The sequence below is a fragment of the Pangasianodon hypophthalmus genome, chromosome 1 (genome assembly GCF_027358585.1).
Source record: "Pangasianodon hypophthalmus isolate fPanHyp1 chromosome 1, fPanHyp1.pri, whole genome shotgun sequence".
Taxonomy (NCBI): domain Eukaryota; kingdom Metazoa; phylum Chordata; class Actinopteri; order Siluriformes; family Pangasiidae; genus Pangasianodon; species Pangasianodon hypophthalmus.
Window position 1 is genome coordinate 8,104,495 of NC_069710.1, and position 17,033 is coordinate 8,121,527.

At 37.0% G+C, this 17,033-nt stretch overlaps 1 protein-coding gene across 21 annotated transcripts in view; it reads left to right on the forward strand.

Moving 5' to 3' along the window:
* spaca6 (sperm acrosome associated 6) overlaps positions 1 to 17,033 on the forward strand; it is a 55,507-nt gene that overhangs the window by 27,706 nt on the left and 10,768 nt on the right. For 4 of the 21 annotated variants that reach the window (XR_008301924.1, XR_008301931.1, XR_008301926.1 and 1 more), the window contains exons 1-8: positions 5,349 to 6,887; positions 7,809 to 7,895; positions 8,125 to 8,196; positions 8,528 to 8,551; positions 8,637 to 8,714; positions 9,798 to 9,898; positions 10,097 to 10,253; positions 10,959 to 11,142. Coding sequence is in view for 17 of the 21 variants with exons in the window: in XM_053234972.1 (XP_053090947.1) it covers positions 6,674 to 6,887; positions 7,809 to 7,895; positions 8,125 to 8,196; positions 8,528 to 8,551; positions 8,637 to 8,714; positions 9,798 to 9,898; positions 10,097 to 10,253; positions 10,959 to 11,142; positions 12,571 to 12,676 (1,023 nt within the window). In the remaining 4 variants the exon portion in view is untranslated. The other 17 variants (XM_053234999.1, XM_026914277.3, XM_026914273.3 and 14 more) reach the window with 17 other exon arrangements.

Here is a 17,033-nt window from a genome sequence, read left to right on the forward strand (position 1 = left end):
TATAGAATTTTGCGGTCTGGTGTGTGTTTTTTTCTCGCATTTTTCTCCTCTCACTGAACCCAGGATATAATTTTTGAGCTTCACATTCCTGTAAGTAGCAACATGTTCCAGTAATATATAGTATTCATGTACATGTCTGTGATAGGCCGTTAATCATTATCACAGTATTGGCCTCTGCATAAGGTTGCAGTGTAATGCATTCAGAAAATGAGACAATGCTATGACACATCACGGCCAGGTCAGATGGAAATAAGAAGTGACAAACAGTGAGTAAAAAATAGTTGCGGTATATATAGCCATACAGTTGTGCGAGTGTGTTTAATAGCAGTATGTTTAGTTTGGACGTTATATGCTTTGCAATGATTAAATAAAGAAAATAAAATACTCCCTTTATATATCCAGATTTAATTTATTATTTAAATGAGGACTCATAATCTATAGCTATAGCTATTTTCACAGTCTACTACACTTTCATGTTGCTTCTCACTACTGTCTGAAAATCTTTATTCCAGAAGGCCATGACTCTATGCCTAGCAGGCATGTTGGCTCCAGAACAAAAGATTTCAGCTACATTAATTGCAAAGGTGCACAGGGTCATTTCTGTTTTGTTCATCCTTCATCCTTGCTTGGCTGGAATGGCAATTGCGATAAGACTCTACTGTTTGAGTCTTTTTTGCTGGTCTTTGTCTTATTCTGCAAGCATCATGAGGAATATCCTCCTCATGTACTAGTGTTTTTATATGTTATAAATCACATTTAAATAAGAACTAATACTGGCTTACTGCTTAACACAATATACCATGGTTAAGGTTTTAGTGCAGTAGCTATATATATATATATATATATATATATATATATATATATATATATATATCTCATGTTATATGCATTTATTTGCAATCTGCAGCCTCCTGTTTATAATAGTAGCACATAGGTTTTATTCTATTTTACTTTTATGAATGCTTTTGCACACCTCTGTTGTATGAATGAGCTGCATGAAACTTTAACATGGCTGTAGGCCTTTACTTAATCAGAATTACTATACTAAATGCAGTATCTCAGACAGTCCCACCTCCAGCAGATAATGTGTATTATTTTGCATTTTCAAAATTGCAAAATTGCATGACTGTTTTGTTCATTTTGTTGTACAGGAGTAAAGCTCAAAATGAGGGGCATGTGTATATATTGATTAAGAGATGCAAGCACGTGGGATGATATTTTCCTCTGCTTCATCTCTCATCAGTGCAATGCTTCGTTGTGATCCTGACCCTCCCCCTACATCCCTTCTCCTCCCTGCTGTCTCTTCTCCTCTCTCCTCATCTGCCCACTCCCTGCTCCCTCTGTCTCGCACACATTTCCTCTCCTCACCAGACACACCACACACACACAGGCGTGTGAATATGCAGTCTGCAAGGCCGGGGGGGGGGTGGGGGGGGCTTTTACTGAGACATGGTGCCTGAAAAAATGTGAGCAAGGGGAGAAAGATGAAGAGAGTAAAGACTGTGAGAATGGTGAGATGAGGGAAGAGACAGAGAGTCAGGAAATGAGACTCATTAGCAGGAGGGAAAATCGCAAACCCGTATGCATTCACAGGTATGTTTGTAGCATGTGTTTTAACAGGCTACATTATTTTTGGCACTGTAGATTATAGGATGGGGGTAAGTTGATTTAGCATGACCGTCTATTTGCTATTATGTTCTTGATGTGTATTTTTATTTTAACTGTCTTTGTTTCTGGTGACTCTTGGTCATCAAGGAAAGAGAGACAGAGACTCTAACAGGATGCACTTGGAGAACACATTGTTCCTCTGAAACACTGTTGCTGTCCATCTCTGCAGATGTAAGATGCCACCACTATGGTAATACTCTTTCTATACCTGTTCACCTCTCAGCCTTGCTTTGTAGCTATTCTTGCATATGATTCAGGATGTACAACAAGCTGTTCCATGGTGAATGTTTTTGCATAATGGAACCAAGCATGTGCACGTGACTGTAGCAAAGTGTTTACTGTGCATTTACATGCATACCTAACCTTGAGTTTGGCTCAAGTGCTGTACATAGAGTGGACTGAACAAAGTGCAAGGTGCCATGACTATTCCTCAGTATTCATTACCATCTTATGTCCCCATCTTTCATTACTCAGTCTTGTGTCAGTGATAGCTGTCTACCCACAGGGGGTGCCATACTCTTTTTCTGGATTTAAAGTGGGCTTAATGTAATATTTGTCTAAAAAACAAACAAACAAACAAAAAACAAGGACTTCTATCAGTTAAACATTGTGGAATATTTTAAACATTAATTGCAAATTATGTGGATTATAAATTAAGGGGATGTTGCAGGTTCTGTATTTTTGGCCTATATTTTATCTGATCGCAGAGGAAATAATATATCCCATTTGGACTGTGACGGTATAGGGGCTTCATTCCTGTTCCTTTGCATAGCTTTTATTTCATTTCATTATTTTATGTTCTTTATGTATTTGTGTGTATGTATATGAATCTATCTGTCTATCTCTACCTAGCAAACATGTTTAATATGGGATGTTGCTAAATGTTTAAAAAAAATGCACAACCTTTTTGTCTCAGTCAGTAAATGTAATTGAGCTGAAAGAGCTTAGAAAGATTATGGTTTACATCCTCCAAGACTGCACAACCTCACTGCAGCAAAAATATCCATTGACATCCCATGGTTTTATTATAACTGACAACGTTTGATGCAAACATAATCCAAAGCCACATTTTCCTATTGTGTGTGGAGTAATGGAGCAGCACTGTATACTCTCACTGTGCAGATTTATTAAGAACACCTGTACATTAATGCAGTTATCTAATCACCCAATCATGCACCAGCAGCAAAATTTAAAAAAAATCATGCAGATACAGGTCAAAAGCTTCAGGTAATGTTCACATCAAAATGTCAGAATAAAGAAAAAGTGAAAAAAAAAAAAAAAAAAATTGTGCAAAAACAAAAAACATCCTGTAGGGTCTGCAGGTTGAAATACATTGTTGAGAGAGATCAGAGGAGAATGACCAGACTAGTCTGAGCTGAAAGGAAGTCTATAGGAAATCAAATCAGCACTCATTACAACCACAGTGCACAGAAAAGCAACTCAGAATGCACATCACATCAAACCTTGAGGTGGGTGGCCTACAACAGCAGAAAACCACATCAGGTTCCACTATCAAATAAGAACTGTCATATGGACAGTCCATGGAGATGAATGCACATGCAGGACCTCTTTAATGGGTAACAAAAGAACAGAGAAGCAAACAAAACACAGGAAAAGAACCAAAAACAGGAACAAAGGGCTAGGATAATGCTAGGCTAGGCAAATAAAAACTTAAACTAGAAAATAAACACTATTAACAGTGCAAACAATAACAGTAATCACAGACACACACAGATATGTGTGTGTGTGTGTGTAATTTTATATATATATATATATATATATATATATATATATATATATATATATATATATATATATATATATATATATATATGCACAGGCACAAACATTAACTTAATACACCAACAAAAGAAGAAGGAACAACATGGAACTTAAATAGTAAGCCTGACTGGGAAATGCAAGACAGATGTGTCGAATCAAGGGAGGAAATGGAGCAGATAACCAAAGAAGAAGATCAAAATGTGAACAAGAGAGCCCTCTAGTGGTCTGGGGAGGAATTGTCCATGGAGGCCATGACAAGAACAAGAATCTGAGGCTATCATGGGCATGGACTCACTAAAACTGTTGGAGACTGGAAAGAGACCAGGTGATTTTTTTTTTCTAATCTTCTAACTGTCCAGTTTCAATGAGCCTGTGCCCATGATAGTCTCCTATAGATAGATTCCTGTTCCAGTACTCTTGGCTGACAGGAGTGGAACCCAATGTGGTCTTCTGCTGTTGTAGCCCATCCACCTCAAGATTCAAAGTTTTGTGCATACTGAGATGCTTTTCTGCTCGTCATGGTTGTAAGTAGTGATTATATGAGTTACTATATCCTTCCTGGCAGCTTGAACCAATCTGGCCATTTTCCTCTAACCTCTCTTATCAGCAAGGCATTTCCATCCACTGGACTGTCGCTCATGCAGGTTTTTTTTCTTTTTGCACTATTCTGTGTAAAGTCAGCAGTTTATGAAATTCTCAATCAGATCTTCTGGTACCAACATCCATGCCATAATCAAAGACCCAGAGATCACACTTTATCTTCATTCTGATGTTTGATGTGAACATTAGTTATGCATTGTGCTGCTGCCACATGATTGGCTGATTAGATAACTGCGTGAATGTGCAGGTGTACAGGTGTTCCTAATAAAGTAGATGATGGGCATAAATTCTCAGGGAAAAACTTGCAGTATGTATAGAGCAATAGAGAAGCATAACTCAGAGACATTGCCTTTTAAAAATTCACAGCCATTTCTCAGCATACATCTCCATCCCTGAGACCCTTAACCTGTGGTGTAAATGCAGGTCACAGGTGAGGTGGTCAGGAACGGGGCAGCATGCAATGTCATCAATTATGTAAGACCGAGAACCATTCATGAACTCCTATTTACTCATATTTGACTCATGATTAATCATTTGATTTATGATTCAATTTAGATAAGCACAAAATATTGTTATATAAATGTGTTAAATATATTAAACACCAATGATATCTTAAGCCTTCTCTTCCATTCTATTTACTCTCATAGTTAATAATGCAGTGAAACAAATGTCTGCAAACATTAATTATTGGTTCTGGAAAGGAGAGCAACTTGCAGAGCATTTTATTTGGGTCCCAACTGTCATGGTTGCCCAAGGGGGCACACTCTGTAGGCTGGCTTTGTGTTCTGACCTATGAAATGGTCCAGTCAGAAGAGAGCTAAGGGTCGTGACCTCATTGTATGATCATCTTCGAAACTGTCTTCATGTTCAAGAATTATTAGAATGAATGTAATTAAAATGCTCAAATTGTATACCCTGAATTATTCCAGTGTAAACAGGGTGTCTGAAAAGTCAGGAACCAATGGGAGTTAAACTACATACATATATGTATATTTTGTATTTATAATTTATTTACTTATTTATTTACACTTATTTTTTTCCTTACAGGTGAAAAATGGCATTAACATTGGGTGAAAGGGTAAAGATAGTGCTTTTTGTTACTTCTTGGTACTCTCATTGGTTCCTGAATTTTTGGACACCCTGTAGAAAAGGAATCAGATTATGATATGCAAAGACAGCTTACAGTAGTTCATACATTCATCAATCTGGCAGTGTTCTCTGTCTTAGCATTAGTAATCCTCTTCATTTTATCTTCTAGCATTACAGATGTTGTACATTTCACATCCTACCAGGTATTTTTTTCTTGATACTATCATATTCAAACCCAAATTATGATAGTATAAATATACGCAATTGCCATGTTGCAGGACAGATGTTTCAGAGATGCCAAATAGCAAGTTACAGTTGTCATTGTTACAGAATGATATCAAATTGCAAATAACAAAATGAGGAAAAAAGGTACACCAAAAACAAATTTTGCTGAATGAGCAGTTCCAATCAGAATGGCCCCAACTGACTTACAGACAGAGAGACGATGGACTGATGAACCGCTTGTCCTCCACCATGGGCTCCTGAATACTATTGATTGCCTTGTCTCAGAGGAGACAGAAGAATGCATTAGCACCCAAGTTGCTCACTGCCACTGGAAACATATCAACTTCGTGTATTAGGCACCCTGTCTGGTTTCTATGGTGACGGATGGAGGATGGACGAAGTAATGAGTGAAAAATTGGGGGGTGTATGGGAGGAGAAGGAAAAGGAGGAATAGGGGGGTTGGGGGATATGGGATGCAATGGAACTGCCTTGGGGCATATCGTCTTTCTTGCTCACCATCTTTCTTACACACACAAATAGACTGGCTGGTTTCTAATCTATACATTATACCTACTTCATAAAGACAAAATGTGCTTTACCCTTTTGTGTGCTGTCATGTTGTAATTTGCAGTGGTCATGGTCATGAGATTCCTCCTCCATTGTTTCATTTGATTATCTGCTAAATTATAGACTTTCTTTTAATGTTTGGCTAATATGTTATCAAATTCTAGTCTCCCACAGAAATGCATGCACACCTGCCACTACAAGCACAAACCCTGACACATCTGTGTTCCTCACTCATTCTCCCTCTGTCTCCTCTCCCTATCTTGGTTTGCAGAAAAACAGAAAAAAATGGTGCATTGTGAGAGGGTTCTGAGACAATGAGTTAAAGACATGGCTAGCAGAGAAAAGTAGATCAATGTGTTCACCTTTCCTCTTCTAGCTGCTCTGTTTTAGAACAAGAAGTTGCATTGTATAATTTACACATCCACAACACAACAAATTTAACTTTGTTCTCTTGAACATTGTACTTTTTGGATGTTGTACTCTTTAGTTTTGTTAAAACATGAATCAAATGCAGGCTGACTTTATCCCTTATCCCTACCTGTAACATTTAAAAATTTCAGTAATTAAAATCCAAAATACTTTGTGATTTAAACATCACAGAGATTTTGAAGAAAAGTTCACTTACTCCTTGAGCATAACATCATTATTCTGCAGAACTCTTTCATCTGTAGGTTTTTGCATTATGATGAAATAGTGATAGAAAGTTCTAAGGATTTCAAATGTAAACACAAACAAATAAGCAATGTTTGGATTTGTTGTCAGGTTACTATTTTTAATGTCATTTTTTTGCGTAGGATTAAGTTGTTACCAGTGCTTTATAGATCCAGATGACAGTGTCCGTCTGTGCTGGGGTCACATTCTCAGTGAATATAACATTCGTAATATAGATGCCTGTTTCAAAACTCTGGATAGAATATTCAACAACGATCCAAGCGTAATCAAGGCAGCTAAAGTAGGTAAGACATTCAACTGACCTAAGAAGAATAATGATGAGTTACTACCAACTGATGAGTTACTACAAATCGGTATTAAGACCTCAGACATAACTACGAGCTTTACTTGGACGATTGCGCAAGTTTGCTAGAACAGAGGTGTGTCTCGGTTACGCACAATTCTGACCTTGAACTCGCACAATAAGTCCAGTACTGCTGTCTGACGGTTTGTTGAAATTCATGTTTTGTACAAAGAAATACATTAAAAACTATGGAATGCCATTCGAGGGAAATAATCATGGCACTAATAATTCGAATTAATCATCCCAGAAAGTCCATAGAATTTTTTGGTTTTGTTTGCTTGTTTGTTTGTTCGTTCAGTTTTTAAAATAATTAATTACTTTTTTCACAGAGGGGATCGGAAGAGACACCATCTAAACTGAAGTCATATCTTGCGCGCTAACAGTTTACACTTTCTCCCGCTTCATTCCTCGTTGTACAAAAAATAGGCTGTGCTGGATAATTTCATAAGCTATCGAATGTGGGTGGAAGCCATAATTTTAAATGAAGACAAATGTGCACTGATTAATAATATAACTACTAAGAGTAATCATACAGCAATATGCTGGCAATATACTAGCAATATACTATACTGCTTTTTTTTTCATGCTTAAAGACAAGTGCTTGTGTTTTAAGGCGATGGTCTAGACACTACTGAAAAAGACACCTCAGTAGTCTCAGGCACCTTTACTCAATAAAATCTGGCAACGTCGTAGTCGTGAACAATACACAGTTGATTTTATTAATTTGAATGAGCCTCCCAGGAAATCAACTTAGTATGTGCAAAACCCATCTCTAAATATAGAGAACTTTTATATGTGACTATGACCCTTGGTGTTTGCCTGCTTCACTGTCTCTTTGTGTGTTGATTTGTTCTTTTCCCAGGAAGAGGCTATGACACAGTACTAAAAGAGATTTTGAGGGCTGAAATCATGCCTATTGTGGAAGAATTTCACCAGAATATGAATAATGGTATCAGTTGTTACCAACTCTTGTTACCAACTCTTTTAAACTTTTGTACACTCTGCTTGTGATCTAATTTGAGCCAGACTTAACCGCTGATGAAATTCTATCCACAAACAAACAAACAGACATAAATAAATAAATAAATGTCCATTCACCACACACATATAAATACATTCTGTGTGTGGCTGTAAAAAAGTTATATAGCTCTCTTTTTCTCTTTCCTCATATCTCTCAGACACAGTGTATGAAGTTAGGTTGCAAGCTGCTGCAGACACTTTCATCACAATGGCCTCTGGTCTGCCTAGAGGTGAGATCAATTCCCTTTTCCTCTTTGTGTACAAAACAATATAGTTCTTAAGTGGTCATATTTATTAGTACTCCTTTTTGATATGAGCAGTTCTATATATTATATACTATATAATGTATATATACTATATATTTACCATACCCGAATAACCTGATTGACCTAAGCTTAATATTTGTTAAGATTCAGACTTGCTTATGGCGAACCACCTGCTGGTCACCTGTTCCTTTTTTTTCATACCCTGACCTTTTTCAAATGAGTGGCACCCTTTTTATACTTGTTTAAAGGTTGTATGTCTCTTTACCTGCTCACCTTTTCCTCATTCTTTTCACAGCTTCTGGATGTTTCCCCCCTTGTGGTAGGTGTTCATCCAAATTCTCATTCTTCTATGAAATATAATATTAATATTAGCACACATGTTAATAATCCTGCAATTTTGTCAGGTTTTCAGGCTCACGGCACTGTCTATAACTGCATGACTTGTCAGTATGACTCATGTGAATTTCCCCTGGATTGCCCATGTGAGTCTATTTCGCCTAGTCTCTCTTCTACATACAGTGTATACATGCAGTTCAAGAGGATATGAAAGCTAGGTCACTATCATCAGACAGTTGTTTTATGAATGCTTTTCTCTATATTATATTATATTATATTATATTATATTATATTATATTATATTATATTATATTATATTATATTATATTATATTATATTATATTATATTATATTATATTATATTTGGTAAAAGAGGATATCACTATTATACAATTTTAACACTGAAGTGTATTTAAATTTTAAGAGGCAAGCCAGCAGGCAAAACAGTGGCTGGTGGTTAATTACTGTTGTAATGTTACACATACTGGGACTACCCATGTCATTTACCCTTAACTTACCCTTATAACAAACTGTGAATTATTCTCTGATGATTCTTTCTGGATTAAGCATTGTCTCATCTCATTGTTTTATTCGTGAAAGAACATGAATAAAAGCACTTTTAAAGCTTTTGGGGTTTTTTACTTTTTTGGGTAGGCTGTATGCACAAGTGTGAATGATATTAACTCTGAGATGACTCAAGGTCTCTGTGCAAATGATTTGTTGAAAGAATTGTACTGGAAAATCTCTCATGAATTAACTCTCTTTTATATATGCACAAATTTCCTTCATGTTTTGTGCAAATACCATGCTGCCTTTCCTGAAAACCACAATTACCTAACCATGCAATCATCCATTTGTAGCTTTTAAATCCCTTCAATATTCTTAAGAGTTATTTCTTGGCCTTGGCACAATTTCACAGAAAAAATTTGCATGTAGCCTTTAAGCCCTTAACTCCATGATGTGAGGTGATAGGCCTCCTCCCTTGCACTATGGTGTTCATTTCCACCAGCACAGTTACAATTACTGTGAGGCAAATCATCCTCTTTACCACTCTCCCTAGAGGCTCTGCTTAAATATTATAATTACGGGAATGGTATGCAGACCAAGTATGCAGCCCTTTTAATTCCTTGTAATTAGAGGGAAGCCTTGCTGCAATGTGACATGTTAAGAAGCCCTGCCTAGAGTATGTACTATATGTGTAATGTTTATGTCTATGTGTGTCTTGATAGTGCAGGAAATCACTGTGGAGGAAAACAACAGAACTCAGATGTGGTGTCATGTGCCATTTATTTTGCCAAGTGACATACAGATAGTTTGGAGGTATGCAGAGGTAAGGAAAGTTATATTATTATCAAATATACTATTTACAATTTATAAACCACTGTTTCAACTGTCAGTTCTTAATGCACAGAATCCCATCAATCCACATGTCAGAAAGTCAAGACAAACCAAGTCAAATAGGAGGGTACAATTTTTTAAATATCTGTATAAAAACCTTCATCATGTGACTACCAACTTGTCCTTTAAGATCAAGACACTGTTGATGGATCAGTTTGAGGAGGTGACAGTTGGCATGGATAAGCTCTTCTCCATACCATCGGCCCGACTGGAGCACTCGGGCACATATCAGTGCGAGATCTTTTCTCAGGAACGCTCACTGGTCCGCATCTACTATCATCTTACAGGTTTGAATATTTGAACATTCCCAGTGTCTATTTCACTTGCTTCCATTGTGGGTTGAAGCAAACTTAATCTGATCTTGATGTGCAATCTGTGAATGATTTATTTTTAAGCAACAAACATGAATTTTTTTTTTAATCAGCACACTAAAACAAGGATTTAGGATATCTAAATATGAGTTTGAGAGTGAGTTTGAGTAGTTTGCATATTACTCATGACTCTTATTCACTTGCAGTTCTCTTATTCTTTGTTCAGTAGCACAAGTTTCAACATAATTAAGTTTGAACACATGAGTATCAGGTAGTAAACTAAGGACCAAATGGCCTAGGGTGTTGCATTGTTAGCAGGATATTTGTAAACTTGAAACTAAATGTGTGACAAAGTTGAATATAAAAGTTGACACTTTTTTATGTATCTGTTTCTTTGTTGGTGTGTTTTTGTGTATTACTTGTAGAGTACAGATGGTCAATATACATTATGTGTGTTACAAGCAAATCTGTAATGTGTACTGCAGAGTAGTGTCTGTTACTATTATCACAAAAATGTGGTATAGAAAAACTCAGCTGTTATGTCCAACACAATTCAGTTGTTTCTATGGATTGCTATGTGAATGAGTGACCACATAAACTTTCAATGAACGAAGAACATTTATTCCAAATGAATATTTACTCCAGCTCATATCTATCTCTTGTCTTCTCTTTCTCTCCCAGTTGTTCCTAATGAGGTAGTTGGTCATGCAGAACTGCAGGATGTGTTTGATAAGGCTCTCCTACCTGCAGGACAGTTCCTACTTTCGGCCTCTATACCTCCATTTTCACTGCTGAGGCTGCCTAGTCCAGACCTCCTCACCATCTGTCTGACATCACTGCTATTGCTGCTGTTCCTCACTCTAGGGTAATGCTAAGTTCAGATTTGTCAGTGTGTTTGCCAGTTTTGAACAATGTGTACAGTAGGGTGACAGTGTGCTAAGAAAAGGAAATCTGAAATAGTTATCCCAAAGTGCAAACTTATAGACAATCGTCACCTCCCTTTTCAATTCCTGCAATGTTCTGAATTATAATTAGATGCATATTATCTTAACTGCTAATCCCTGCCTCAATTTCAAATCTTTTCTGGATCATTCATTTGGTATTTAGTACATTCTTGTATTTATCTTTCATTATGTATACCATAAACAGTTTTCCCCTCACAATTTTCTGATAGACGTCCCACACCAGCCCATGCCATATCTCAGAGTTCTTTATGATGTTAGACCTGATTCACAAAGCTAATCTCACTTTTAACCCTTTACTCTTTTTCAACCAGACGACACTCAAGTCCCCTATTTGAATCCTGGTTTCACTCAAGATTTCTTTATAATATTTTTTCAGGATGCTTTTTCTTGCCACTGTTGCCCCAGGCTGCTCATTAGGTTTTAGTTGTTTTTAAAAAATGCTGGTTTCCATGTGGTGGAATAGAAAAGTGAGTTCAAATCCTTATGATACCCACTGGCTGAGTGTCCGAAAGAGCAAAAGTGCCAGTGATTTCTGGGTGGGAGGGATGGCATACACGCTTTCCCCTGTCAATCACAGTGGCACTAGCCAGTTGCATCTGTGAGCTCATGTATGTTGAAGAGGGTTAAAACTGAAACTGAGATTTTGAAGAGGATTATCTACTTTTTAAGGAACAAACCCTCCATTTTTAATATTTTAGAACTTTCCATAACCAGATAATTAAGCAGCGTTATGTGTAATTTAATATCATCTTCTGTTGAATGTGTTGCATACAAACATATATAACATACATATATAATCTGCACAATTAATGATAATTTGAACATGGAATTCTGTAAATGCATACACATATATTGGGGTGAAGGGACTTTAAAATACAATGAGATACTTATATATTTAAAACTGGTTGTATGGTTTGGTTGTACTAATAAAATATCTATCTACATACTATTAAAAATTAAAGTCTGCCCCTTGTATACAGTGAGATGTTTCAGTGTGCATCTAATTCATGTAATGGATATGGACACTTAAACGTAACCCTTAGTTATTATTATTTATTATCCTTAGTTATTATTACTTTGTTCTGTGTTGCCTTCTCATTAAAGATTTAAATCCTTAATCAGAATCAAAAGTAAGTGAGGCAGCAGCATAGAGTTTGAAGATGTCACACCTCATTTGTCACATAATTTTCTCTATATATGCACCTATTAGTGTTGGTAATCATGTGTTGTATTCATGTATAATAATTATTTTTATAGGTGAGAATTTACCAACAATGACTACACTAAACGGCTATGACACAAACAAATCTGTCTCTGCTTCTCCTAAGGGTGCTGTACTGGTGGTCTTCTAAGAAAATGGACTGTGAACCAGATCAAAAACATGAACTACACTGGAATACATATGTATTTCAAATCATTGAACCAGACCAATAAAAATGTTCTAATAAAATACTACTGAAATGGCCTGTAATTGTTCACCACTAGAGGATGCCAAAACCACATGCCTAATGTAGGGCTGGCTTCTGACGTATCTGATAAATTTGTCTAAATTTCGTGACAAATTAGTGTTCTGATGGAATGTGAATCATTTTGAGAAATGAGCCACATCAAATTCATTCATAGAAGAGTTCTTCATTACCCTTATTTTTGAGTGTAAATTACTCACAGTGCACTCTCAGCAAAAAAGCTTTTCTTGACACTCAGGTGGTACCTTTATCTCTTGTACCTTTATCTTTTAATATGTAATATGTATCCATGGAATCCAGTGAAGCTGGTTGGGATCTACTGGATATATCAAACATTTATTCATATATAGCGAACTCTGAAGAACTGTGCTACTTTTTGTATTTAAATCTTCCTTTGTTTTGTCTGTGAACCTGTATGAATGTGTTTTCTAGAAAGCACAAGAAGCTGAATAAATGAAATTTGTGTCAATGATGGCCAGTTTGGTTGGTTTTATAGTACTCCTTGTGATGCTAAACTTAGTCTGATATTACTCATTTCTTGGGTGTGCCCCTTTAGAGTGGGATTGGCACATTAGTTTGGTTCACTGCATCTCACTGCCAATAGCAACACAACAGGAACATGCCCGTTATTCCAGCTAGGCAACAGATAAAATCAGACAAGAGAGAGAAATACCCAAGAGACCGAATACTGAGATCTTATGTCTTTCTTGGTTTTAGGTAGGGTGAATGAGAAAAATCATAAAAGCCTCTGCATACTAATCCTAATCTTTTGAAATTGTCCTAATCATACACATGCTCATTCCCTTCCTATGGTAAAACAGTGGAATAAAAGAAAACAAGCATCATTTCACATGGCCTGCACTGGCACATTTGAACAGATGTTCTTATATTGTATGATGCAAAAACATTTGCCTGTCATGTGTTCATTACTAACTCAGATTTTCCAGTGATATTTTAAGCTCTGTTTGGTGAAAGGAAGTAGAAATTTCTGCAGTTTAATCTGTCTGCACACTCAAATAAACTCCCCTGAAATGATTTAATCATAAAAAAGGTACATGGGTCTGATATATGCAATGTTCCTTAATTGAAAAGCAACTGAAGTACAAATTATATTTAGTTAGTCTTAAGTTTCTTACAACCTTATCATTAACTTTGTCTTTTCTTTGTGACCCACTTGAGAAAAGAACATACTAAAGGAGAATGGAGAGAAGAATATCTTAGTGCTATCCATAAAGAAACTACTCTTTTAGTCAAATTGAGAATGTATGGTATGTTGATCTACAGTGATTTCGCACGTTAAACTTAATCCTTAGGCCATACATCATTCTGTTTGGTGCTGTGTTTTTAGAGGGTTCTATCACAGCAATGGTAGAGAAAAGGCTTTGGAACTATCATGCTTTTCTCTGAAATGGACTGAGCAATGTTTATGGCAGTATGGTGGTTAAACTCCAGAAAGATGACTCTTAGAATTCACTAAGAGTTGATTCCCAACACCTTCACTGACTATTCACTGACAATTTACCAACTTTATTTTATAGGTAATTATATTATAGTCAACAATGCTTCATCTGTAGCTGTTAGGCTAGTCCTATCCAACATATTTGGATAACATAGTGAGAGCAATAGTGAGAGCTTTAACAATCCAAAATTCTGACGGAAGCTTGTTTCAAATGGTATCAAAATGATCTGGTAGGGATTGTAGGTGGGGAGAGTGAATGACCAGCGCTCTCTCCCACCCTCAATACCACGACTGAGGTGAGACCCTTGAGCAAGGCACAGAACCCCCAACTGCTCCCCGGGTGCCGCAGCAAAAAAAGGCTGCCCACTGCTCCGGGTGGGTGTGTGTGTGTGTTCCCTACTGTGTGTGTGTGCACCATACTTGGCTACACTTCACTTCACTTCAAATTATTTGAAATGGATAATAGACTTTATGAAACTACCTGTAGTTAATATAAACATTAATTTTACATTGCCATACAAGCACTAATAAAGGCCATATTTTTGTGATCATCCCTGCTGAAAAATCCAGCATAAACCAGCATGAATTCCATGTTGGTCCAGGCTGGTTAGTGCTGGTTACTGCTGGTAATAGCTGGTGAACCAGCATAGTCATGCTGTTCTCAAGCAAAATGGAGCTAGTGAAGCTGGTTCACCAGCATGGTCTTTATGGTGAAGGTGGTTGATCAAGATGGTCTTGCTGGGTTGAGTACAAGTTGGCCAGTTGTCTGTATGCAAGCAGCACTGTGGGGACAAGCACTGTTTTTGCTTGTGTATTTCTACATTTAACACATTAATAATACAAAGTAAAAACAATATAAGATTAAAACACATATTGTATTGTAATATACACCGATCAGCCATAACATCCACCACCTGCATAATATTGTGTAGGACCCCCTTGTGCCACCAAAACAGATCTGGCACGGAGGCATGGACTCCACCAGACCTCTGAAGGTATGCCGTGGTATCTGACACCAAGACAACAGATCCTTTAAGTCCTGTAAGTTGCAAGGTGGGGCCTCCATGGATTGAGACTTGTTTGTCCAGCACATCCCACAGATGACCTATTAGATTGAGATCTGGGGAATTTGGAGGCCAAGTCAACACCTTCAACTCTTTTTGCAGTGTGCCGGGTGCATTATTCTGCTGAAAGAGGCCATTGCCATTAGGGAATACTGTTGTCATGAAGGGGTGCATGTGGTCTGCAACAATGTTTAGGTAGGTGAAAGTAACAACCACATGAATGCCAGGACCCAAGGTTTCCCAGCAGAACATTGTCCAGAGCATCACACTGCCAGCTTGTCTTCTTCTTCATAGTGCATCTTTCCCACTTGTTATTCACTTCACCTGTCAGTAGTTTTAATGTTATGGCTGATCAGTGTATAATTATAACTTTGTAATTTCTTATGCTCCCTGTTTTGAAAGTAGAACTGAAAAGTGGAATTGTTTTTGTTATGGTTATGTTATTAATCAATCATCTGAAGTTTTAAATAACAAAGAAAAAACATGACTCACAGTTTATTCAAGAGAAAAAATATTAAACATCAGTAGTATGTTACTACAATCTTGTCTTACAGAACCATCTTGTGTTGCATAAAATTTTCTTAATCTTCAGAGAACATAACTGACAACTGTACAATACATGCAGTGATCCGTTTAACATAGTGCACAATATTTTACACATACAAATATGTCAAAAAGTTTCAAAGGATCTGTACATAAATCAGTTAAAAAAGAGCTTGGGTACATTGCAAAATACAAACATTTATAGATATGAAAACAAAGAAAAATGCTAAATCATAATCATAAGCAGTCTGTACAATAACAGGGGTTATGAGAAATGCTTTTTCAATGTTACAGTTAATAACAACATGATAATGAAAGTTGCTGTTTTTTTAAAGACTAGTCCCTGTCATGCACATTTGGGAACTCACATATGTAAGTATGATCAGTGGTGTGCAAAATCAAGCATTTCTGCTCTAATCTGTCCACTGAAATCAGACATACTCGGGCAGAATCACTTCTTCTTGCTTGACTGATATGTGGCACGAACGCTATGCCTAAGTTATTTCTCTGTTGCCATTGGACGTAAATGATATAATGTGCAGGATTTCTCCATAGCAATCTTTCCTTCTTTTACTTAGGCTGTAGCTTCTGCTAGTATACCCCAGACTCTTATGCACCATTCTCCTATGCACACCAACTTCATCAGGAATATGTGTCTCTGCAGAAAGGAATACACCTTTTATATATCAGGTTATATCCTGCACTCTGCCACTATCCAAAACAGTTGTGACTTGCCATGTTGAGATTTTTTTTTCACTTTGGGGTGTTCTAAACAGAATTCTTGGACACACTCACTGATGGTATATTTTGCTGTAAAGTGTGGTATACCTTTGTGTGACAGAAATTTGTTAACAATCTGTAGTGCTACACATTTGGTTCTGTGGACTACTTTTAACAGCCTACCATTTGCAATTTGAAATACAAATGCTGAGTGTGCCCACAATGGACCCCAGAATTTAACAGACTTAGCAAGGTGTGTAAGGAGATGCACATTAAATGTCATTGATGCTTCCCCATAGAGCAACTGAAATTGTACCACAAATTCTAAGAACGTCTCATCTGTTTGGTTGACATCTTGAAAAGAGCCCGGCTCTTTGAGAAGCAGAAATATGGCAGACACCAAAAGGCTAAGGTGCTTTATATAGCGTGTTTGGAGCAGTCCATTTAAGACAGGCAGGCTGTAGAATAGCAGCCACGCTTGTCATTCTGAGGCTTTACAAAACTTCAGATCTGTAAGGGGTCTGGGCAGTCATGTAATG